We start from the raw sequence: 25149 nt of genomic DNA, 5'->3' as shown, positions 1-25149 counted from the left end.
GTCTGAACTGTGTGGGTCCACTTATACACAGGTATTCTCAATAAATATACTGGAAAGTTTTTTGTGACAATTTAAAAAAGTATTTTCTTCTCTTTAGCTTAGTTTATTGTAAGAGTACAAGTATGTATAATACATGTAACATACAAAGTATGTGTGAACTGTTTATATTATCAGTAAGGCTTCCAGTCAACAGTAGGGTATTAGTTAAGTTTTGGGGGAATCAAAAGTTATACACAGATTTTCAAATGTGCAGAGGGTTGCTGTCCCTCACCCCTTCATTGTTCAAAGGTCAACTGTGCTTAAGAAAAGTGAAAAACAGAGGTAAAGACAGACAGGTGTGCTTTTCAAATTCAATACTGTATTGATATTATGGCCAGGCCCAGGCAAGGTACTCAGAGGGGTACTGTCATTCACTCAGATACAATACAAGGCTCAAAGGGAGCTTACAGCCATGTACTTTTTCATATACTTAATGAAGAAGGCATACAAGTCCTAAGAAATTTATAGTTTTCAAAAAGCTCAACTTTAGCAAAATAGTTCTAGCTACCTTTTAAAGCTTTAGTGTCAGACCCAACACAAATGCTGATCCAGAAAAGCTTTGGCAAGCCTGACTTAAGTGCATGCCAAAAATGGAACTGGCTCACTGTAATCCCACGGCCGGCAGCCATGTGGGCTAACTCCTGGACTGGATCCATGGTGCATTCCTGCCACAGTACATCATCCACACACTTGAATCCCCAATCTTCCCAGGCACCCACTAGGTCAGACCCTGTAAAGGCTCAAGGATCTGAGTTAGCCAAGAGGTCCAGGGACGGAAATCTGAAGTGCTGGTACTGCTGAAGGCTGAGGTACTCTAGTAACAACATTATCCAGCCACTGCAGGAATGCCCCCTTGCATTCTGGCCCTCCTTTAGGGATGCACCCTTCTATTAGTCTTGGCTATGTAAGAACCGAGCCACAGGTGAGCTCAAAGGGTAAGCCTGCCCTAGAGCACATGGCAGGATGAGACTAGGCAGTCCCATATCCCCTTAAGGAAAAGCTTTCTGAAGAGACCCTCCCTAGATTCCCAATGAACCTGAGTACATCTTCAGATTTAGGGTTCTGGCTTAAATCCAAGGAAGAAAGCAGTTAATTTCCTATCAGAAGGATCATCCCCAAAAGTCTGTGAGAAACAACCTTCAGAGCCAGTCTAAGACTTGTTGGATATTTATTTGTTCCTCAGACTGGGTATCCATGGCACTTGCACAGGCAGAAGGCTTGGAGAGGTAACAACAGAAAGACAGAGGTAGTCTTGTTTTTACAGTTATCTGCTAGATTTTAAAAGAGGTTATTATGAAGTCTAATTCCATGATAGGTTATTTTCACCTTTCAGCTCTTCTAGTTAGAAGAGAAAAAGTGGAATAGTTTATTTAGAATCACAGATTATATCATCTCTCCTACTCGCCCTGGATAGATAACTATACATTTTACTAATTCTTCTGAAAATGTAACTGTTACATAGAGCCCCAGCCGAGCTCCCTCATCCCAAATAAAACTGAACTATGGGTAAGTCTGTCTTTTCCTTCTCCTTGGTTTTTCAATCTATTTGAACATTAAGTCTAGATTTTCCACTACTACTATCTAACTGGCTTTCCCTGCCTTCATTCTCTGTCAGCTCTAATTCATCCTGTGATCTGACTGCTTTGACCATATAGCTTTCTATAAACCTACAAAACCTCTTCACCACCTTGAACTTTTTAGCTGGCCAATTAGCCCCATAGCTGGCCCTATATTGCCTAACCACCTTAGCTTCCATTGTTAACCTAAACACAACTTCCACCCTCGTTGCATCAATCTGCTTATGACTGTGACCACACAGAGTAAGCTCATTCTCACTTTGGTCCCTTTCCTCTGGGTTCTTCTTATACTAGGAAAACCCACTCAAAGATGGTTGCATGTACTGTTGAAAAAATGTGGGCATTCCATGATATTTTGCTCTCTTCCCATGATTCTTTTGAGTATATACTTGCCATTACCTTAGGGAGCTGTCAACAAAATAATACAAATAAGTTCTCTTAATTTATTAGCCCTCAAGAGATCTAACCAGTCTCCCCCACCTACAGGATGCCCAGGCAGTAAAAGAAAGGCATCAGCATTCTGTGCACGCAGCAACACAGTTGCTTTTAGTCAATTCCCATCCCCACATGAAGTACTGACTTTATAACCAGTGTTATTAGCCAAGAGTGTTTCACATCTCCCAGGTGAAAAATGTTCAACACTTAAGTGCTACTAATAATTTTTATGGTTGGAAATGAAGATCAAAGTATGAAAGGAAAAATAAATTCATGGGTTCATATATTCAGCCAAGTCTGCATGGCTCATTTTCTGCCACATGTTTTAAACTGTCTATCTTTAAGGAGGGGGAGGGGAGGAGAAACAAGTTGCATTTTATTTCCCAGCTCTTTAGGTCTAAAATAAAAGCAGACAGGCATGAAAAAAAAATCAAACATTCAAGTAACACTATACACTGCTACTGTTCCCTCAGGAGTTCCTCACAAATGAGTATCAAGAACTCAATAGATACTTTCCTGGTAAAATACATAAACAGATAAATAAATTATCCCAGGCTGAAAAGAATTTCCACATCTGGTAGCTCACTAGAGCTTGTCAAACAAGTCAGAAACACGCAAGGCCAGAGAAGATCATTCTTTAGCTCCTGATTTTGAGGCTGGAGAGGGAATGTAACATTTCCCCCAAACTCTCTGCCTTCCAACAGGGAATAGGACCAATTTAAACAGGCAAGTGACCCCTGGGTTTTTTTCCAATTAAATAAATAATGATACTCACTGTTAGGTCTCAAACCCAAATGTCTGTGTGCTCAAGCCACAGACACTGGAAGAAAAAAGGCTGCTCCTACATGGTCTGGCCTTTCCCTCCCAAGAACTGCTATGGTGTACCTTTAAGGGTTAGAGTCAATGTCCATTTAACACCTTAGAGAACTAACTTAACCTCTTTGCTCTCAGTTTCCTCAGCAATAAAGCATGAAGTGACAGAATGATCTCTAGGTCCCTTCATGTTGAAAAACACTGCTTCTTTCAAACAGCCTTCCAACTGGAGTGTTATGAATGGCTAACAGGCATGCAGAGGTTCTGACTCTCTCAGCCAGATCAGCAGGAACAGCATGTGGTAAGCCACATTTAGGATGGGCGGGGTTGTCTATGCACCTCAGTACACAGGATTAACACTGCCTGTTTGCGCTATGGTTTGACTAAGGCTGGGGAAAGCAGAGTTGCAGCAGTAATAAACCTCCTCCTAGGAAGGGATTCTGGAGTTCACTGCCTCTTGCAGCTTACATTAGGTCCTCACTTCCTTCTCATCCTTGGGGAAGTGTGCAATCTGAAAGCTGCCTTTCAGGCTCTGCTCAGTGTTCCTGAAGCAAACCATGGAGCCTACTGCGTTAATATGGTCTCTGTACGTTAATGATTCCAACCCTCCAAAAAAAGCGCCATCTTAAAACACCTCCATCTGCAGACAGCATGCTGAACTCTGGTGCCCAACTTCACCTGCAGGCCTCAGAAGAGGCAGCAGAGCCAGCCTACCATGCTGCCTTGAGTCCTGCACTCAAGGACCAGCTGTATTCTTCCCACAGCAACCACTGTGCTGCTGGCCACCCCCTCCAGACGTCCCTGGATCTCTGCAACACATTCTGGGTTTTGCAGGAAAGTGAAGGCGTCTGACGCCTTTCTTACATAGAAATTTGATTCTGTTTCTTGTGGAACCACACCTTACAGGTGTGCCTGTACTTCTGATCCTTTAGACTCATTACACCTGAAGGGATTTCAGGAAGTCATCTGGTCTATTCTGTCTCCAAAAAGGATTAGTAAAGCCACTTTAAATACTGAAAGACTGCTGGTTTCCCATTTCCGAAAAATTCCCAAATGGGGAGACCCCTCTGCTTCTCCAAATTCCTCTAAAAATTCTTTGGCACCACAGTAAGAAAGATCTGTTGCATGGTTTCTCTTTGATTCTCACATATCGAATACTGTTTAAACTACTATTAATTTAAACTAGGACAATGAGTTTAATTACTATGAATTAAAGGCTATAGAAAAAAAAAAACCAGAAGAAATGGAGATGCCTATTTTTAGAGAAGAACAAGCAGGCAGATATTTGATTTCATTGAAATTAAAAGTGCAAGTGACTAACCTTACCTAAGAGACCTTGTAAAATCATTATATCTATAGCTACAGAATATATACTCTTTTTAGGGGCATGCAGACATTTATTTTCTAAAGTAGACCTTTTTCTGGGCTATACAGTCTCAATAAACTTCAAAATAATGAAATCATATCAAGTATATTATCTGACCACAGCAGAATCAAATCAGAAATCAGTAAGAGAAAGATAACTTTAGAAACTGACAAAAGTAAGCAACATGCTTTTATATAACTATGGGTCACAGGAGGTATTACAATGGAAATTAGAAAATACTTTAAACTTAAGGATAATAAAAATATGACAAATCAAAATTTGGGAATGCAGCTAAACTGGCAATTAAGGAGAAATTTACAACTTTAAATGCATATATTAGGTAAGTACTAAGATAAATGATGTAAGATATCAAGTTAAAAGTCTAGAAAAATAACAGCAACATAAAATCATCAAAGAAGAGTAAGAAATTAATCAACAAGGGTAGTTAATGAAATACAAAACAATATACAATAAAGAAAAAATCAACAAAATCGAAAGTTGATTCTTTGCAAAGATTATGACACTGGAATCCCTCTAACAAAATTGATCAAGAAAAAGGCAGAAAAAAAATTACCAGTATCAGAAATGAAAAAGACCACATCTTTCCAAATCCTGCTGACTTTAAACAATAGATGAATGACTTTATAAGCAATACATTCTACAGTATAAATGAACAGATTCCTTGAAAAACAACTTCTCAAAACTAAACAAGACACAGAAAGTATGACTAGTACTGGAGCCATTAAAGAAACGGGGTCTCTAATAAATATGCTAGAGTGCTGGTTGAGAACAAAGTGAACATGGATTGGTAGTATCAGAAGAAAGCTATAAATGTCAACTATGAACTTATGATCAAGCCACAGAAGCAAATATTGTAGCAGCTTTGCATTTTCTCCTTTCCTTGTATGTATGTGTGTGTATGACAAATTTATCTGTCTCCTTTTCCAATTACTATTTAAGAATTACTGCTATAATTTATTCACTTTATACAGTGTAGATAAATTAATACAACTTATACTTTGGATGTTGGTTGTTTCCTCAGCTTTTTGAGTCAGTAAGTGTAATATCCTTTGCCAAATTTTGGAAATTTTCAGCCATTATTTCTTCAAGTGTTTTTTCAGCGCCACTTTCTCTCTCTTCTCCTGGGACTCTGACGATGTGAATGTTACAGCTTCTGTGATTGTTCCACAGGTCCCTGAGGCTGTTCATTTTTTTTTTTAATCTATTTTTTTCCCCTGTTGTTCAGACTGGAGAATTCCTATTAATTTATCCTTAAGTTCACCAATTCTTTCCTGTTATCTCCATTCTATTGAGCCCATCCAGTGAGTTTTAAACTTCAGCTACTATAATTTCAGTTCTGAAATTTCTTTCTGGTTCTTCTTTTGTATCTTGTTTCTTTGATGAGACTTTCTATTTTCCCATTTGTTTCAACAGTGCTCAAAACTGCTTAGTACAGGATATTTTATGATAGTGATTTTAAAATCCTCTTCAAAGAATTCCAGCATCTGTGTTCTCTTGGTGTTATCTTTTCTCATTAAGGTTGCAATTTGATTTATATCCTGAACATTTTGAGTATTACTGTGTGATGCTACTTCCTCTTAATTTTTCTATTTAGCAGGAAGTTTAGGCTCAGAATGCATATCCTGGCCCACTGGCTGTGAACTGAATAACAATCTAGTTTTCAAAGACTTTATAGTGCTATTCTAGTCTACCCAACTTGTGTGCTACCCAGAGACTACTCTGAAATGTGGATAGTATTCTATACCATAGTTTATATCTTAAAGCTTTGGCCGTGCTGATTCTAGTCAGTTTCATGCAGGGGCTGCTTTGAAGGGAGAGGTGAGGGAGTGCACCCAGGAATTCATACACAGATCTAGAGAATCCCTCTTGCAGCTTTCTCCTTCCCATGACCTTCCCTCCACTCCCAAGGCAGGAAGGGATGAGGTACTGCCTCCTTGCTGTTGCCTGACACAGGCTCGAGGTGGTGGATAGGACTTCTCCCCAGCAGTCTGTGCAGCTGCCTCTCTGCTGACCTTTACTTGGCACAGGGTGTGGAGGGTCAGCTGGGTTCCACCAGTCTCCACAGTGGAGGGGTAGGGGACGTGTGCCACCTCTGCTCATGTCTCCTGGCAGTGCAGGGCAGGAACGGTCAATGGGACTGCATGGCCATCTCCACTTACAGCCTCTAGTTGGCAGGGCATGTATGGCTTCTTTCCTGGTGTTTGCCTGGAGTAAAATGTGTATGGACAGAAAGGTTCCATCTGCAAAGCTGCCTTCTTCCCAGTCCTTTGGCAAGGTAAAGTGGGGTTTTCTTGGTTTTATTTTTTGTTTTTATCTGTGCCTCTAAGTGTTATGACCTTCTCTAGCACTAAGCTGGGGAGGCAAAGAGGGAGGAAGGGTGGAAGGGAGGAAAAAATCCAAGGGAACCCACTGCTGAGCCATCCCTCAAGTCCTGAGGTCCCCAGTCAGTCTGTCTTCTTTTTCCAAGAATAGGGTAGAACCTCAATCTTACCCAGAACTGGAAGTCTACAATTTATTATTTAAGTCAGAATATTTACATCCTGGGACTAAAGAATGAATTAATAATTACCCAGAGATTGATATTATAACTATTGGGACCTTGTGTCTTCCCTTCTTGTGGAGAGAATGAGCAATGTTTATATGAATAAAGCTGTTTCTATTACTGTCTGGAAGTCCAAATAGGTGTAGAAGGTGTGCTGAATGCTGAGCAGCCAAAGCGGGTTGACTGTGCTGGTTATTATACTATCATCTTGCAGCCACAACACAGCTCCTAAATTCTGCTTTAGATGCTGAACTAAGACTGTATCTCACCTTGGCTGGATGGCTCTCAATTAGCTCTTGCCAACAGGGGGCACTAGAAAGAGACAGGAAAACTGCAGAACCGGAGGAGGGCGGTACTTCTTGTCTCGTCACTGCTCCTGACAGTGTGGCATTCCACCCCACAGCAGCAGGGGCTCTAGCCTCATCTGGAATTTTTCCAGAATCTGCCTCATCCTGACCTCTCAGAAGTACGAACAACAGCCTCCTCAAAGGTCTAAGGCCCAAATAAGGGGCCACTGGTGAAGTTGTTCTTCAATTTCTCTCAGAAACATTCTGTAGTTTTTATTAAACATAGTGTATCTGGCGTACGGTTCATTAAATTTTTCATGCTATTGCAAGAGTAAATAGAATTTTTTTTACAGCTTTTTGGAAATATAGTTGACATACAATAAACTGAATCTCTTTAAAGTGTTTAATTTGATGTGTTTTGACATCTGTACACACTAGTAAAATCATCATCCTGATTGTAGACAATGAACATATCCATTTCTCCTAAGTTTTTGGTACCCCTTTGTTACTGTTCCCTCCTGCCCCTCACAGATTGACCCTGTCCCCCTTTCACCAGGTAACAACTAATCTTTTACTCATTAAGATTAGTTTGCATTTTCTAGACTTTTACATAAATGGAATCATAAAATATGTTCTCTTTTTCATCTTCATTCACTCATCGTTATTTTTAAAAACAACCATGTTGCTAAATGTATCAATAACTTATTCCTATTTATTACTGAGTAGTATTCTATTGCATGGATATACTACAATTCCTTTATTCATTCAACTTAGGATAGACATTGGGTTTTTCCTCTAGATTTTGGCTATTACAAATAAAAGTTCTTTGAAAATAGTGTATAAGTATTTGGGTATACATATACTCTTATTTCTCTAGAGTAAATCTCCATGAGAAGAATGGTGGGGTCACACGGTAGACATGTGTAACATTTTAAATTCCAAACTGTTTTTTGCAAAATGTCTGGATCTAGATTATAGATCATAGTAAGTCAAAAGGCATGCAGGCCAGAATAATTTGTTTCATATAGTTCATATGCATGCTCATAGATAATATTTATTCAGCAACAAATTATCATCAAATATTACTGAGTAAGCACTGAATGGAATGTGCTAGGTTAGGCATAGAGGATAGGGCACGAACAAGACAGCTGTGGTTCCTGCCCCAATGGGGCTTACATTATAGAAGAAAAGCAGACACTAAACAACACATTTCACAATTAATTATTTGCTTACAAAGAGGTCCAAAGTGCTCTGAACCTAACTTTGTCTGGGGACTCTCTGAAAGCTTCAACATTTAAACTGAGTGTTGAAGGATGAGAAGCAATTAACAAGATATAATCCTAACACTGTGATAAGTGTGACAAAGCAGCAGCTCTGGGTTCCAGCTTAACTTCCTGGAACATGTATTTTCGTTACTTGTTTGTTCATTTAGCCAAGTCTGCTCCCAATTCCTGCATGAAATAATCTGAGGCTTTGGCATAAAGAACAGCATTTAGGTGCATCATCATCTTCTGTGCTCTGATTCAACACAAAACCAGGTACCCTCTACAGGAGAGAAATGTCCCTTCTGAATAGTCAAAACAACAAACAACCTTTCTCATGGATCACAGCAGAATCATGAGTGGAAAAATAAGAGTAAGAGAATTTGTGTTAGCAGAAGCCAACATGGTGCCTTGTAAGGTGCATAGCATATTGCTCACCACACAGAAAATGTACTTACTGAGCACTTTCCATGTGGTAGGCACTAGGTATTTTTATCCAGTGTATATGATAACCTAGTGAAGAAGATATTGTTATTGCTGTTTTATATAAGAACAAACTAAGACCCAGAGAGATTCAATAATTTGTCCAGGATCACAAACTTGTCAGTGACTGAACAGAAACATGGGCCAGAGCTATCCTACTTTGTCCATAATATTAATCACTATGCAAGAAATAACTTTACAAAGTTACTGTTAAGCACCAAAGGTAGGGATACCTGAGAAATTGTTTTATTTAGCACCAAGATAATTAAGGAATGGACAATTGGTTCCAAGTACTACTTTTGAGGAATAGTAGTCTCTGACAGTGTAAAATCCTCAGGGAAAATAGGATGGTGTCAGAAAAACTTAAATTTAAATCCTCAACTCTTCCATTTATTAGCTGTGTGACGATGGGCAAGCTATCTAACCTTGCTTAGTCTTTAGAGAACAAGAAAGACAATAACTGCCTTGCAGGTTTGGGAAAAGATAATATGTATGCAAACATCCAGGATATTGAAAGGAACACAGTAAATTATACACAGAAGGTAGTTATGAAAGTTGTTCTTTTTGCAGCATCTGGAGAAGAGTCCAATTATTGGAAACAAGGTGTTTTCCTGCCCACCACTCCTAATAATTGCTTCTTTAGAGGCAATGTGGAATCAAAAACCAGATCATCAGAGGAAAGATGTGAGGAGTCAAGCTCCAGTCCTCGAGGTCCGCACTTGCTCTCACAAACACATTCTTTGTTGCTTGAAACAAACTCAAGGTTGAAAAAGACCCCAGAATTCAATATTCATGAGATCTCAAGGTTTTGACTCAAGATTGACTTATTAGACTTAGTTTAGATCAGTTGAAAATACTGAAGAGGCAACACTCTGTCCATCTTGGCTATCTCACTTTGAATGTTCCCTTTTTCTACCTCCTTTTACCACAAAAATAAACACTGCGTATAGTCTGAAATCACTACATTCAATTAAGAGAGAAAACAGAAAAAATTGGCTTTTTTGCTATAAGTTGGTGGGAGAAACAAGAAGGTAATTTGCTTTTTTAAAAAAGGGGAATGACAGCATACTTAAAATCATCCAGCACCCAGGACATGATGAAGTAAAAGACATCTCTATGAGTAAAAATATATCCAAAAAGATGAATATATGTTTTATCAGCTACTTTCATGCCTTTCGCTGGTCAGTAACTACACTGACTATTTGACAACATTTTCTCTTACACCCAAATGGAGTGATACATGTGCTTATAAAAAAAAAAACCTGGGAAACTTGAGCTTTTAATTTTTGGTGATGGTGATGGTAAAGGGATTCCTACTTCCTCCCCTTAAAATCCACTTTTAATTTAAAGGGGAGAATATATATATTTCTTTATATACATACCAAATATGGCTTCATTTAACAAAATTTTATGATTTCTTAGAACATCAAATTCAACAAATTCTGAGTCAACTAAAGACGGTTACCTCTCTCCCAAAGGCAGGATAACTATAGGGGACAAATTTCACCACTTTCCCTTGTACCAGCTGCAGCTAATTGATTTATACACTCTGTTTAGCTTAGGTCTAATGCCACCATTAGGCCCTGTAGCCGGGCCTCGGGCTGTCGCCGTCATGCATCTCACGTACATCCTCTCTGACAGAGCTCATCAATTCCTATTGCTTTTCACCAGGCCTTGGCTCTGGCACTTTCCCCTGGGGAGACCTTTACTGGTCTCCATACTTAACCCTTGAACCCAGCCTAATCCATCAGCCGCACTGAATGAACTGTGATAGAGAATGCCTCTCCCTAAAGACAGGCAGCCAGCCTCTCCACTTAAAACGCAAAAAGAAAGCCATCAACAGGGTCTGCTTTCCGTCTGTCAGTGTCGCCAGCTTCTTCACTTACTGATGTTTTTATTGTTGCCATGCTGGCTGCCTGAGTCAGGGGGAGTGATATTCAAGGAGACATCAATTAAGTGCTTGTTAAATGCTATAGATGCTCGTTTGAAAATGTCTCCTGGGATTCTCCTTGGGAGTTCCCAAAATTAGTGGAGGGCATAGGTGTCATTTTGGAATACGGTTTCCCCAAAGCTTCATAGAACAGCTTCATAACCCACACTTGCATGCACAGCTTTCAACTCTATACAAGAGTTTAGAAGTTATGATGTTAGGGAATGTAATATAATACTCTTTATTAGGAAAGGCAATAAATATTGAATATGTAAATACACTGCTTAACTCCTCCTTACCTCATAACCAAACTGCAGCTCATCAGAGGTCAGCATAATGATATCGTCATCAATAGCCAGAACAGCCTCTGTCTCAATTTCATCATAAGGGAAGAAACGGTTACTCAACTTGTTTTCAGCAGTCCTCACAACTTTTAATGGAACCCGGATTTTGGGCCAGAGAGAGTCTGAAAAAAATAAATAAGGGTATTTATTACATTTCTAAATTTTGTGAGCTTATGTGGTGAAAGCGTCACATCACAAATGAGATGGATCAGCTTCCGTCTGTGGCTCTCATTAAATCCACACACTGAACTGTGCAAGGGGAGAGTCTTACAAGTGCCTTTTTATAATATTCTATATCATAAATATTTCCATCCTCTTTAAGTTCTTACAGTACTACGAACTACTCAATACTGTCAATAACCAACTCACAGTTGAGAGAGAGAGAGGGAAGCAGAATGACTTGGCCAAGATCACAGCACAAAAAGTGAGTCTGGACTGCTCCCTCTCAGGTCCACTGTTTAACTCCAGAAAACTGCCACCTCTGCAATGTACTGTCAGGCAGGGACACCCCAAGTCAAAACCTGCCTCAGCTCCGCCAGGAAATACAATGCTTATGCTGAAGATGTCTGCTCCAACGTGCCCACCTCAGAATGCCATCACAGGCAGCTATCAATGCTACTGTCTAAGTGAGCATGGTCTCTTCACTTAGCACTTTATCCCTGCGATAGTCCCTCACTGCTGATCCACTGCATTTGGTTTCTCCTCAAGACCAATTTACAGAGTAAATATCAAATTTCTAGGTCCAATTATGTGGGATTTTCTAATATACTGAAAAAACACCAACCCATGACTTGCCTTACATTTTTATCCCATTCTACTTGGAAATGACTGAAGCAATTCAACCACAGGTTCCTTATTTTTAAATGTTGCATTCAGCATAGCACGAAATTAGTACTATTTTGGTACAGTACCCATATCCATACATCAACATTTGTCAAATGAGAATAGGAAAGCTAGGTATCATACTGCTTCCAAAAAGTCCATCATGTAATTGTGGAAAGATCGAGTTTTTGTGGGTTTTGAATACCAAAAATGCCTGTGTCCACTCCAAAGTCACTGAACTGAAGAGAAGTATGACAGAGGGAACATCAGAAGGGAAAAAGGCTCTCTTAACTGACTGCAGATGAAAGATGTTATTTCTATATATTTTACAACAGATCCATGTAGCACATTGTTGGGACACTATAAGGGTCTTGGAAGAAGCCTGTGCAAGTGAGAGGCCCTATAATTAAGAAAGATATTCAGTCTTTAATAAGCACAGAGCCTAAAAGAGTGGTCAACTCCAAAAGAAGCATGTTTGGGAATAGACTGAACCAGAGACCAAAGAAATGATCCTACAAGCCACTGTCTTTTAATCAATAACAACAGGTAATTAGTTTCATTCTTGGCATAAAATTAGATAACCAATAGATATCTTTGGAATAAATAGGTGGGCAGAGGACTGAGAAACTGGGAACCTGAGTTCTGTATTATCTATGGGGTCTTGGGCAAGTCACTTCTCAGAGTAAGAATAAAAAGAGTGAGAGAGAAGGGAACCTTAATAAAGCAACTGGCATCGTACAGAAATCCTGGATTCAAGTACCTGCACTATCTTCATAGTCCAGGATTTCTATAGTATATGCCAGACACTTTATAAATGCAATGTCATTTCATCCTGAGAGCTCTGTGGGGCAGAATTATTTACCAAGTAGTATATACAAGGTTCAGAGAGGTTAAGTAATTTGGCTGGGATTACAGAATATATGATAAGGTTAGTATTTCAAGTCTGTTTAGTATCCAAGACCAAATGGAACCCGTAGTATTTACTGTAGTTTGAAAAATCTCATGCTCCTCTAGATCTGGAACAAAACAATGAAGTTCAATATTTTCTCCAACAATCATCCTTACTCCTGTCTGCTTCCTACTCCCTCCTCCGAACAATAAAATTCCTGTCATGAATCTGTCCAAATCCTTAAAAAACATAAATTAATTGTAATATCTAAAATGAAAGAGGTTGTAGCCCTACCTACTAGAACAGTGGTTCTCAAACTTTTTGGTGTCACGACTCCTCTGTGCTCTTGAAAATTGTTGAGAACCCAAAAGAGATTTTGTTTATGAGATATACACATACACAACTTATTATATGAGAAATCACAAATTTTAAAACACAAGAATACAGAAGCACACATTCCATAGTCATTAGAGAGATGATGTCATCCCACGTTGCCTCTGGAAAGCTTCACTATCCACTATGAAGGAATAAAAGAGTGGGAAAGGGAGGTGACCATATTATTATGAAAATAATTTCAACCTTGCAGACCACCCCCCAAAGTGATCTCAGGGGTGTCCAGGGATCCCTAGACCACACTTTGAGAACCTCTATAACAGACTTCATGTTCAGATCTGAGTATCACAATATGAGAAAATTACCAACAAACTGGAAAATAGTTTGAGAGGAGTTAAGAAGATAGCGTAGGTACTTGAATCCAGGATTTCTATAGAATGTTCAAACAAACTAAAAGCGCCAGTTGTCAATTTACAGCCTCTCAACTTCAATTTCACCCTTCATTGCCCTATTTGTGCAACTGGAACTGGATCCTTGTAAACATTTGCCTGCTGGCACAATGTTAAGCTCTACCAGTAGAGGGTGCTGGAAGGACATTTCTGGAAGAAGGGGCTTTTCCTCCTGGCTCTGTGTGCCTCAGTACTTGGCCAGTGGCACTTATCCCCAGTAAGTTTAAGTGGCACCCCAAGGGGCAGCTTCTAGCAGGTTCTGCAGATACTCAACCAGCTTCTCAGTGAGTTCAACCACACCTCTGCAGGCAGCTTCCCAGCAAGTTCTGCCAATATCTGCAAAAGCAATTCAGCTTAAGTTCTCCCCACAGGTGATTTGGGGTGAGCTTCATGTTCCCCCAGCAAGTTCAATAATACTCTCTGGGCAGCTTCCTGTTGAATTCCATGGGTATCTAAGAGGGCAACTGCTTTCTTGCATACAGACTTGGCTGTGGCACCTCAGCAAACTTCACCAGGCAGTGGGCTACAGTCACACTGTCTCCAACAAGGTCTGAATCTCTGACTTAACTGGAGAAGGGGCTCTCTCGAATTTATTTCCTGTAATCTTTAGAGTCTGTTTTACCCCTTAGTCACTAATCTCCTATTACTAGTTAATAATTCTTTATATTAAACTTTTCCTGTTCAAGTTACTATGTGGTTTCTGTTTCCTACCTGGACCTTGACTGTCCACTAGGGATATCAGAAGGGTTGTAAGACAAAAGGGGAATTGTTCTCTGTGGCCTCTCAAGTTAGAACCATGACCAAGAGCTGAGTGAAAGTCATGGGGAAATTTATTTAGGCTCAAAATAGACAAGATTCTTCTGATGGTATAAACTGTGTTAAGATGGAATGAAATACCTTAAGCAACACAATGTGCCCTTTTACTTGAAATGTAGTAAGACTCAGATTTCTACTAAACATCAGATGACAGACCAAACAAGATGCCTCTGAGGTCCTCAGATCACATGAGGCAGTAATGTATCATGGAAATATCACAGTCTTTGGAAAGTTTTGAATCCCAGGTGTACCCCTTACTAGCCATATGATCTTCAACAAGTCAATTACTGTGAGCCTGTTTCTTTGACTGTGAAGACGGAGTGAACACCACCTTCTCATGACTGACCATGAGACTGAACATGAACCCATGGCAGACACCCACTAAATGCTACCTGTGCTTTCCCTTGGAAGTTCTTACCTATTTATAGAATCAAAGGATTTTTTTTTTTTACTTTAGGTAAGTGGTAGCAAAGTGGTATATGTTCAATCTGATTCATTAATCTGACAACCAAGTGGCATGCCCTCAGCTTGTATTTCCTTTAAACAAAATCCCTGCCATTAATCCTCTAGTACTGAGAAAATCTAACACACCAATGAAACAAAAAAGCTTGGAACTTTTGCCATGTTCATTTTACAAGGTAAGAAACAGCTCTTCTTTTCTGCAATAGGTATAGAAAATAGGCTAGCTGCTTTTGTTAAGTATAAACACTCCTCTACCCTGGAGGAGACTTGGACTTCTGCCTGCAGAGTGTGTACAGCATGTTCAACCCACTACAGCTTTCTGTATTATTTGCCTGTATATATCCAAAGAATTACTTGAGACAAGGCCCATGAAGAACTAACTTATAAAGTCTCTGATGGGGACTTTTTAGAGAGTGATGAAGACCAAAGAGGATGAAATGGGGTTCAAATGACAAAGCAGAATGAATCATGGTGGTTTTTGGAAATGTGATTATTTTTACCTGTTCTGAGTTAGGCTTTTGAAGCCCAAAGTCAGCTTTGGCAAAACGAGTTTCCGTCCCAATGTCCAGTTGTCTATGAACCATCATTACCACAAGTCAGAACTCCAAAAATTCCCTGTTTCTTGTTTTCACATTTTCAAATGAAATAGGCCCCCAAGAGAGAACCACCACTCTCTTGGGTTTTACCATCCCTTCTGTGGAGGGCAGCAATCAAATAAACATTATAGTTACTTACTGCCCTAAGGCAGGGAATTCCTATATAGGATTTCGATTCTATTTTAAAAATTAGGACAGAGCATGAGGTAGGAAAGAATATAGGAGAGAAAGAATAAAGCCTTTTTTTTCTTTCCATTAGTATTTTCAAAGTAAGAGATATACTTTCTCTATCTCTTTTTGAGTCTTTGGCAAGGACCTAGTTTTTCAACATAATCCCAAATCAGATAACTGGCAAAGCATGAGGATTGTCCCACTGCTAAATGATAATCTAAATAGATACAGTAGGGCTTAGTACAAAGGGCACAAGCTTTGGATCCAGAAAGACCTGTGTTTATTTCTGGCTCTGCCATTTGCAGCTTAGTGATTCAGCCAAATTACTCACGTAATTTGAGTTTCACCTTTGGAAAATGGGGATAGTAACAGCTTCTTTGCAGGTTTGTCATAAGGACTGGGATGATATGTATAAAGCACTTAGCACAGGTCTTATTTCTGGGATATAAAAGGTACACAGTACATGGCTATAATAACATCGGATCATTATCATCATCACAAATGATTCTTGTAATGTCTTAAGAATTTCATTTCTCTACTGATAACTTAAAAATGTATAGACAGAAGGATATAGGGTGAGCCCTCAGGATGCTGAAGGAAACAGTCTCATGGCCAGAGATCTTCAGGCTCTAATTCCATTGCTTAGCCCAGCCAGGGCCTTTTTCCTTATTCCTTTAAATTCTAAATGAAACAGCATGTCTTTTTGTCTTGTATGTCATCCTGTGAATCGGTAAGTGGCAAAATAAAAATGTCACTTTCCATTCACACAAAGCAGTCCTTGAAAAATGAGATTTTTCAAGCACACTGAATTTATGAAAAACAACTTCACAGTTATGAACTTAGTTCAGCTCAAGGGAGAAAAAGGACTCCTTGTGTTAAAGCTTCTAAAATATGTGTATTGATTAATGGTCTTTTTCATGTTGGATGCCAACAGAGATGTAAGCAAAGAGAATTTTTCTCCAATTTGGCAAAGGCACCACAAAATGTTCAGGTTGACTGGAGATGACCCCAAACCCATCCCGGAAATCACTGTCATAAACACAACCACAGGTCCACAAAATAAGCGATCAGATTATTACCACATAAACCTTGAACTCACTTCAGGAGTGATCAAGCTGCTTGGTGTACAGCTGGATATATGACCCTAATTCCCATATATTCAGAATTCAGCTCAAAAAGACGGTAGACGCTGATTTTACTTCTCTGTTGCCTCTTCTGAGTTGACCATCCTGATCCTGTTCAGACAATCCCGTCCTGCCTACAAAGAACTATAAGAAGTCACTACCTGAAGCTAGGGAGGTCCTGAGATCAATTCAAATTTAAAATTGAAATCAGTTAAAACAGAAGGCTGAGTTAAACCTATCTGAAATGCACAATGTTAACAGCTTCCTTCAGACTGAGGACAGGGGCCAAGCCAATAACCTCTATATCCAACAGGCCTGAAAACTGAAGAATTGAGGAGGAAGGCAGCGGCTTGCCCTTTTTTCTGACAGAGCTCAAAACCAATGTGATGAAAGCTCACTGGAAATTTCTATTGCTTAGTCTAAGTATTTACTTAAACTTCAAAAAACCCAGCAATTTAGACTTAAATGTAACCAAAAAGAAAAAACTAGTCGAATTGGAGAGTGAAAAAAAGTATGTGTGGGGGGAGGACTTCTGCTACTCTAATTCTTCCAGCAGCAGACATGTTGACCATAATATTTATTTTAGTAAATGTAGAGAAAGTGAGAAACATCACTTTTGCCTCTACTGTTTCAAAGCCTTGGACTTGGTTTTTAAATATATATATATGTTACTAATGCCATACATAAAAAATCAGATGCCTTTGCTGGCATGAGGGCCTGACATGACAGCCCCATTTACCAACCAAACAAATACCCCACAGAACATGGTTCATGTTCTCCCCAAATAACCATATCACCAGCACCAGAGCCCAGACCCAAAAACCACTATTAGAGAAAAGCTGGTTCAGTCTCTAAACGTGTCAAAACTAGGGCCTCATCAGTTGAGGGTTCTCTTTCCTCCCTAGAGCCAAAATATTTCAAAAAAAAAGCTAAACTCTTGGTCATAAAATTAACCACTACATTTTAGTAGGGTCTACCAAAAATTAAAACTGACTGCCCTACTAAAACCTAGGTTTTAACTATTGCTTTTAGATACACCAATGTAGAGGCTTAGACCAAGACAGAAGAAAAATATTTCTCCTTTCTCATAGTTTGCTACAATACTTGCCCAAAATAACTGACTCAAATATACAATAAATAACTCATCTTAAGCTCAAAGTGACTAACCGAGGTTTCTTAAAAAGCCTCTTTTGCATTTAGCACCAGAATTTGCCTATATGGATAGGAAGTGGGGTGGGAAGTAGAGAGGGGAGGCTGAGAGGCTCTCTCTGAAGGCTGGTGGTCTTTATGTTTAGGAGCAAATGCATATGTGAATGCAGTATGACACCATGGGCTATTCCAGATCCATGAGGGATGCACAGCCTTCCTTCTTAGAACATGACACCGTGAGCAAAGTTGTGCACGGCGCCACCTGACACCCTTCACTCCGGGAAAGGCACCAGCACTGAGGAAGCCAAGCCCACTGGGAGAGGCCCTCCCACAACCCCTACAGCTCCTGCATGTTCCCTGCCTTCTCCTTCCTTTCTTCCTGTCTCTTCCTCTTCTTTCATAGATGATGTGCCAACACCTTCCTTTTTATTTTACCCTTCTCTTTCTCCTTTACTGAGAGTCAAACAAACAAAACAGAAACCCAGAACATGAGATGTTGGGAGGAAAAAAACACTTGGCATAAAAAAATTAGGAAAACATGCAGTATGCTTCAAGGCATAATATAGGACCTTCATTTAAAATAGCTATTTTGTTTTCTCAAACCTTGGCTCTCTAAGTCCAAAAAGAAAGCATATAATTCTCTCAGAGGACCAAAATCCCACTAAGTAAAAGTTTTAAATGTCTCAAGAGGAACTAAAGAATTTTCTTGAGGCAAAATTGTAATTTGCCCGACAGAAATACGTTTTTGTAGCCTAAACTACAGATGTATTACTGGTAGTTTCCAGAATTGACTATCCTGACTTCAGTATAACCAATTAAAAGGGAATAGCCATAAAAAGTGCAGATACTACTGTCAGGCAATAAACTAGACTTTATCCGTGATAGTGGTGCACATTACAAACTTCAAACTCATTCTTTGCTCTAATCCATCAGAAACTTCCTGGCTTTAATAGGCTATAAAGGGCCAGAGCTTTGAAGTCCCTGGGATTAGGATCAGTAATAGACAGACTGAATGAGAAACTAAATGCAGGTGGAACATACTCTATGAATCCTGAATTAAAAACAAATCCAATTAATCAAAGAGTCCTCAACCCTAGCTGCCAGCCCACAGATTACAGGACTGCTCAAGGCAAGAAACAAAGTGATTAAGGAAGAGCCCACGGGAACTTCCAAAAGTGCTCACTTTAAGGAGCTGATTCAAAGCCTGGAGAGGGCTGCTTTGCTGACTTTCCCCACTGGAGGTGAGGCCATCCTTTTTTTATGAAGAAGCAGAGATAAGGAAGGAGAAAACTAATGCCTTTTAAACTGAGTTTTCATGTAAACAAATCAGTTCAGATGGCTGAAGAAAGCTGAGATCTGTTTTCCCAAGGCTGAGGGTCTTTGATCCTATCGATTCCTAAGCCCTCAAACACTTGTGGCTACAGAGCATGCCATGGGCTTGAGTTAAATGGGCCACCCTAGAACAAGAATGAGATGACTGAGAAAATTGGGGTCATGCTGCCTCAGAAATAGCTTTGTGGACAAAGCAAGAAAATTCATTTAAAACAAAGACACAAATAATTTGGCCATCCAAAATCATCCCACCTGAGAGCTGCACTAATGCCCAAATCAGGCCTTTCCTGAACACACTATTTTCCCACTCTTCTTACCTTCTGGAGGGTTTTTATTCTGATTATTCCAGACGACCAGCAGCTTGGATAGACTGGGCACTTTGGACACTTCAGTGATGACCCGGAAAAGGCTTTCCACTCTGTCATAGGTGAGGACGATGGCTGTGAAGCCTTGAGACTGGGGTGGTATTAGTGGGAGGAAGAGTGGGTTGCTCACACTGCTCCACTTCTGTAAGAGAAGAGATTAATGTGGGTCAGAGCAGGATCTAGCAACACTGGGGTTGATCTCTTTCCCAACATTACCAGTATACCTGAACAAGGAATGTTTGGCAGCTCTTACCATGACCAATCCAAGAGTTAAGCAACTGTTGAAAGTCATCCTCCCTCTCCTCAAAATTTACATTGACTTTAATTAACATTGGCTCTGATACCACTGAAAAAGGAGCAGAGAATTTCTGCTGCTGTGAAGAGATTTCTAGTTAAACATGGCAGATTAAACACAGGCATTTGTCTCCATTCCTTCCCCAAAAGCACTAAAATGACAGTTAATAGATACAAGCTACAAAACTACAATGACAATGAGATGGGAGAAGAGGCAACAACAGCTGGTGAACAGTTTTAACATGTTTCTTAAAGACTAAGTTTCTTAAAGCTGGAGAAGTGGTGACAGAGCAGAGAGCACACTGAAACCTAAGGCTCTCCATGCAGGGCACAAGCCAGGCAAACAGGCTCACGCTGCTGAATGCAGCAGAGGGTCAGGAATGGAGCTCAGTGGGTGTCTCATGAAGGGAGAGGAGGGGTAGGGTTGAAAGCAGGGGGACTGGTTAAAAATACGTATAAGCAGCAAAAGAGACCCAGATTCACGAACCTTCCCGTCTCCCTCCCACTCAGCCAGAAAACTTCTTCACCACCCCAGCCGGAGAAGGGAAGTTTATCCTCTGAGGAACCTCAAGCTCCAGACACAAAAAAAGGGACAGAGTTGAGAGGGAAACACAGGTTAAAGTCATTTATCTGAATGATGAGCCCTACAGCCTTCTTCACCCTCCAGTTCCCTAAACGTTGGCAGCCCTGCAGCTAGCTGGGCACTCCATCATCTTACAGCGGAGGCCCCAAGCAGTAAGCTTGTCCTCACACACAGAACTTCTGATCAGGTTTTTAGTGCTTCCCTCTTAATCATGAACAGATCGTAGAATCACAGATATTTCAAGAACATCTTCAGCACGAATGACAGAGACGAAATAAACAGAAAAAACAGGAACTTGGAGGAAAGAGAGACAACAGAAGTAGCAGAAGGAAATTAAAACAACATCAACAACAAATTACATCCTCAGAGAAAGATTTTTTCATCCATGAAATAACACGTTGTTATTTTTATTTAAAAGATTTATCAAAGAATAGGAAAGAACTTCTAGATGTTAAAAATATGATAGCTTAAAACTCTCTTATAAGGCAGGATTGAAACATAAAGATAACTAACATATTCCAGAGTCTGGTAAGCAAAAAGACAAAGATGAAAAACAGGATAGAAAAGATGAGAAAATCTAGGAGGTCCAACAACCATCTAATAGGAGGTTCTTGAAAAAGGAAACACAAAATGTGGAAGAAATGAAACCAACTAAGAAATTTAATAAATTATGAGAACAGAAGATGTGAGAGACATTAATTTCCAGATTAAAAGGCCCAATAAGTAATCAGCACATTGAATGAAAATAAGTAAGACAAAAACAGAAAAGAAAACAAATCAATGAAAGAAAAACCACTGCCACATCAAAGTACATCTCTTATGACACTGGAAATAAAGAGTACAGATAAATAAATTATGTGTATCTGGGTGACAAGCAGTTTACTATATAATTCTCACAACTTCTCTGAAAGTTTGAAATTTTTTCAAAATACTGCTTAAAAGTAATAAAGGAAATTCAGTTTCTTTGCTATCATTAAAATATTTTTAAAAATTTTAATGCAGCAAGTAAGGAAATATTTTTACACTGATAATAGGAAAAGAATGTTAAAACATTCTTATTTTTAAATTTCTTTATTGAGATATAATTCATATCATTTAAAGTATATAATGGTTTTTGGTATATTATATTAATTTTTAAAAACTATGGTAAAATATTTGCCACTGTAACCATTTTTAAGTATACACTTCAGTAGCATTAATTAAATTTACATTCATATGTTGTTATATGAAAAGCCCAGGACCTTCATCTTTGCCAGATGATGGCTGAAAATTAAATGTCCTATATGTTACTCTGGCTGCTTACACTTCCTTGAGTCTTTCATACTCTGTGATTCCCAAGGTCCCCATCAAACCCCATCCATACCACTGATGGACAGCCATCGTCACATATATGACAACAGCTGTTTGCCAGATGTAACAGTGTGGGACAGGAAATGTATACAAACACATGGGTTACACATGGGATGGGAACTCAAGGAGACTGAATGGGATTCCTGGAGTCCTAATGTAATCAGGATATTACAGCCAAAATGTCCACAACAGGCCATAATTATACTTCACAACCAAGAGGCACAGTAAGAAAGGCTATCTTCTCAATGCTGACTTTGTTTCCACGATAAAGCTGTAGTCTTAGGTAAGTGCCTGGACTTTAGTATTTGTACCCTAGCATCTGATTACATTTGTAGGAACCTCTTACTGGTTTTTTAAGCCAAATCTTGTTCTTCATATCTTTCTTTAACAGAGACTACATCATAAGAAGCCCTGTGCTGAAGTTAACAGTTAAACCCTAAGGTTCATGGTCTCTCTGCCATCACCATCCCAACCCACTCATCTACTCCTCCCAAACCACACTCTGTTATGCTTGGAAAACACCTTTTAAGTGGAAAAGAAAAAAAATGTTTTAAAGCATGTGCAAAATAATTGAATGTGTGATGTTGAAAGATAGCTGAGACTTCTAAGTGTTAGGCACTGTGCTTTACTCATTATTATCTCATTTGAGCCTCACAACAACTCCTAAGATATAGTTATTACTCTCATTTTACAGCTGATGAGACTGTAGGATTAGAAGTAGAGAATAACATCTAATCATTTGCTTTATTAGGAAGGAAGGGAAGGAGGGAAGGACAGAGGGAGGGAGGGAGGGAGGAAGGCAGGCAGAGTTAATGATGTTCAAGGTTACATAATTATAAGAGATGGAAGTGAGACCCAAACCTTCTGACTCCACAACACCAGATGGGGGTGGTTCATGCCCTCCCACTCTTGAGTCCAGAATAAGTATCACCATTTTATAGACTCTGACAACTGGAACTGTGGGGAACTCCAGAGTTTATTATTTCTAGCTCTTCTCTGACACAAAAGTTCTGAAAGTTCTTTATCCTTGATAATAAAATCTGAGCCAATAAGCAAGAGCCCACTCCAAACAGTCTAATTTCAGAGGGCACATGGAATAAAACACACCAAGTATATAACACTGACACAAAGGAAGTACATAAATTTAAAAAGGTAAATACACCTCTAACACAGAAGGAAAAACTATTAAAACTCTAACAAAATGAGGTCTGTTCTTTGGGAGAAGCAGGGAATGCCAATACACTTGAATGCCTTTATGACATTAAAAGGAGAGGAAAATTCCCTGAGAGATGCAAGGCTTGGTTCAGAAAACAAATCCCTTGGAATTTAAACAGAAGCACCCCAAAAAGCACCACAGCTCTCATCTCAAGGTGCAGCCAAGGAGAAGGAACCCGAGTGTCTGGAGAGGACAGGTCTGCTCTCATGGAGGGCCAGCTCCACTCTGGAAGCAGATGTCCATAAGGGGGAGAGAAGAGGAAGGAGCAATGGGGGTGGGGAGGGAGTGGCAGGCAGACAGTAACTTGTCTTGGTGTTCAGTTTTTCCACACTATTCAGTTGCATACCAAACAGGGCTTGAAAACTGCAGAGGCAGAAAAGGCAGCATAATGAGGAGACAGCATGGAAAGGTGCATAACAAGGGCTGAAATCTTTCCAACACTTTCCCATAAAATACAGATTTTGAGATAAGCAGAGAGGACATATACAAGCTGCTGAGCATATATATTCACTATGCTACAGGCTTGATGCTTTACTCTAGGCAAGCAAAGCAAATGACTTCAGAAAGTGAGTCGGCATGTTTGGGGTCAGATTTGGAATCATAGGTCCTTTAATCTGAATGCAGATTTTCACTTGGCAGCTTGTGTGAGCTAAGCAAAGTAAACTGCTCACACACTTCAGTTTCCATACCTATAAAATTGTAACAATGCTACCACTTTCTAGGTAGTGTTGCTTAACACAATTACCTTAATTATTAACACTTTTTAAATTTGCTTAACAACCTGTAATATTTGTCATTGATAAAAGTAAATTATATAATGTATGTAAAGTACCTGACATGTATAAGCATTTGATAAATGGTAGCCAATGGCTGATCTTGTGGGAGTAACAATTCCTCTAGGCTTTACTTTCCACATGGCTCAAAAGTGGGGGAGAGGATAGCCTAAGCAGTGGTGAGGTTCCTTCCAGCACCAAGAATTCTAAACAAAAATCCTTCTTCTCTACCTGTACCTTATCAGGAGTTAGGATCCTGGTTTCCCTAGATTCTCTACCTCCACTTCCTCTCCAAATACACTGCTTTTATTTTCATGATTTTCTCTTTTCCCTCCTATTCTTTATATTTTAACCATCTTGAAAGCTCCATGAAAGTGGGAGCCATAGCTGTTGTAACACCCAGTGCCCAGCACAGTGCCTAGCACTACTCAAGAAAAACTTTACAAATGAGTAAGTTAAACCCACATGATCCAGGTCGTACTCTTTCTCAGGTTGTCCTCTTTCTGTGTGGACATCAATGGCTGACAGACACAGAAATGAGTGACATCATGAGGTCTGAAATGATTTCCAAGTTAGTGTATTCATTTTAAAGTACTTACCAAGAATCTTATTGTGCTAAGTATTCTGAAGAAGTGGGATTAGGGTACACAACAGAGTTTGAATCTGGGCCCTGCCATTTACTAGTTTTGTGGTACGTGAAGCTACTCCTACAGTAGTTACCTCCTCATCTGTAAACTGAGGAGCATGATAGTACCTATTTTCTGGGATGATGATGACTAAATGAGATTTTGCACAAAAGCATTTTGCAGATGGCTCAACACAGAACTCTATGAACAGTAGTTTAAAACAAATACAAAAAACTTCCAGCTCTCCCCAGTTCATAGTCTTCTTGCCTGCTAAAACACTGATATTAGCAATTCAGTGATCATTCCTATCAATACTATTTCTGATGCTGCTTATTCAGTCAACAATTCCTGAGTATATGCCATAATCCTAGAACAGTGTTAAAGATGCAAAGACAAATACAATCCCTTCCCTCAAAATGCTCATAATCCGGTGGGGAAGACAGCCAGGTACAAGGACAAACTGCAACACAAAATAACAAGTACTAAAACAAGGTACTGAAGTCCTGGGGGACTAGAGGTCCGCAGTCACCTCCAACTCCTGGGTGGGCAGGGGGGCCGGCCCTTGAGTAGTTTGCAGGGATAAGCAGCAGAGTGCTGGCCGAAGAAGCCCAAGGGCACACTCTGCAGCACATGCTTAGACATGCTTCCAGGACAGGAATAGACTCCAACCACGATACAGCAGCTAGGAGGAGGGAAGGAA

At 39.7% G+C, this 25149-nt stretch overlaps 1 protein-coding gene across 5 annotated transcripts in view; it reads right to left on the bottom strand.

Moving 5' to 3' along the window:
• The window catches only part of EXT2 (exostosin glycosyltransferase 2), a 160738-nt gene that overhangs the window by 28650 nt on the left and 106939 nt on the right, over positions 1-25149 (bottom strand). For all 5 annotated transcript variants that reach the window (XR_005026155.2, XM_036891602.2, XM_057507585.1 and 2 more), the window contains 2 exons: positions 19560-19749; positions 11055-11221 (listed from right to left, as the gene is read on the bottom strand). Coding sequence is in view for 4 of the 5 variants with exons in the window: in XM_036891602.2 (XP_036747497.2) it covers positions 11055-11221; positions 19560-19749 (357 nt within the window). In the remaining variant the exon portion in view is untranslated. The remainder of the gene's footprint in view (positions 1-11054; positions 11222-19559; positions 19750-25149) is intronic.

This window comes from Manis pentadactyla, chromosome 9, assembly GCF_030020395.1.
Source record: "Manis pentadactyla isolate mManPen7 chromosome 9, mManPen7.hap1, whole genome shotgun sequence".
NCBI classification, from domain to species: Eukaryota; Metazoa; Chordata; class Mammalia; order Pholidota; family Manidae; genus Manis; species Manis pentadactyla.
The sequence above is the reverse complement of the archived record's forward strand: the minus strand, read 5'-3'. Positions and strand labels throughout refer to the sequence as shown.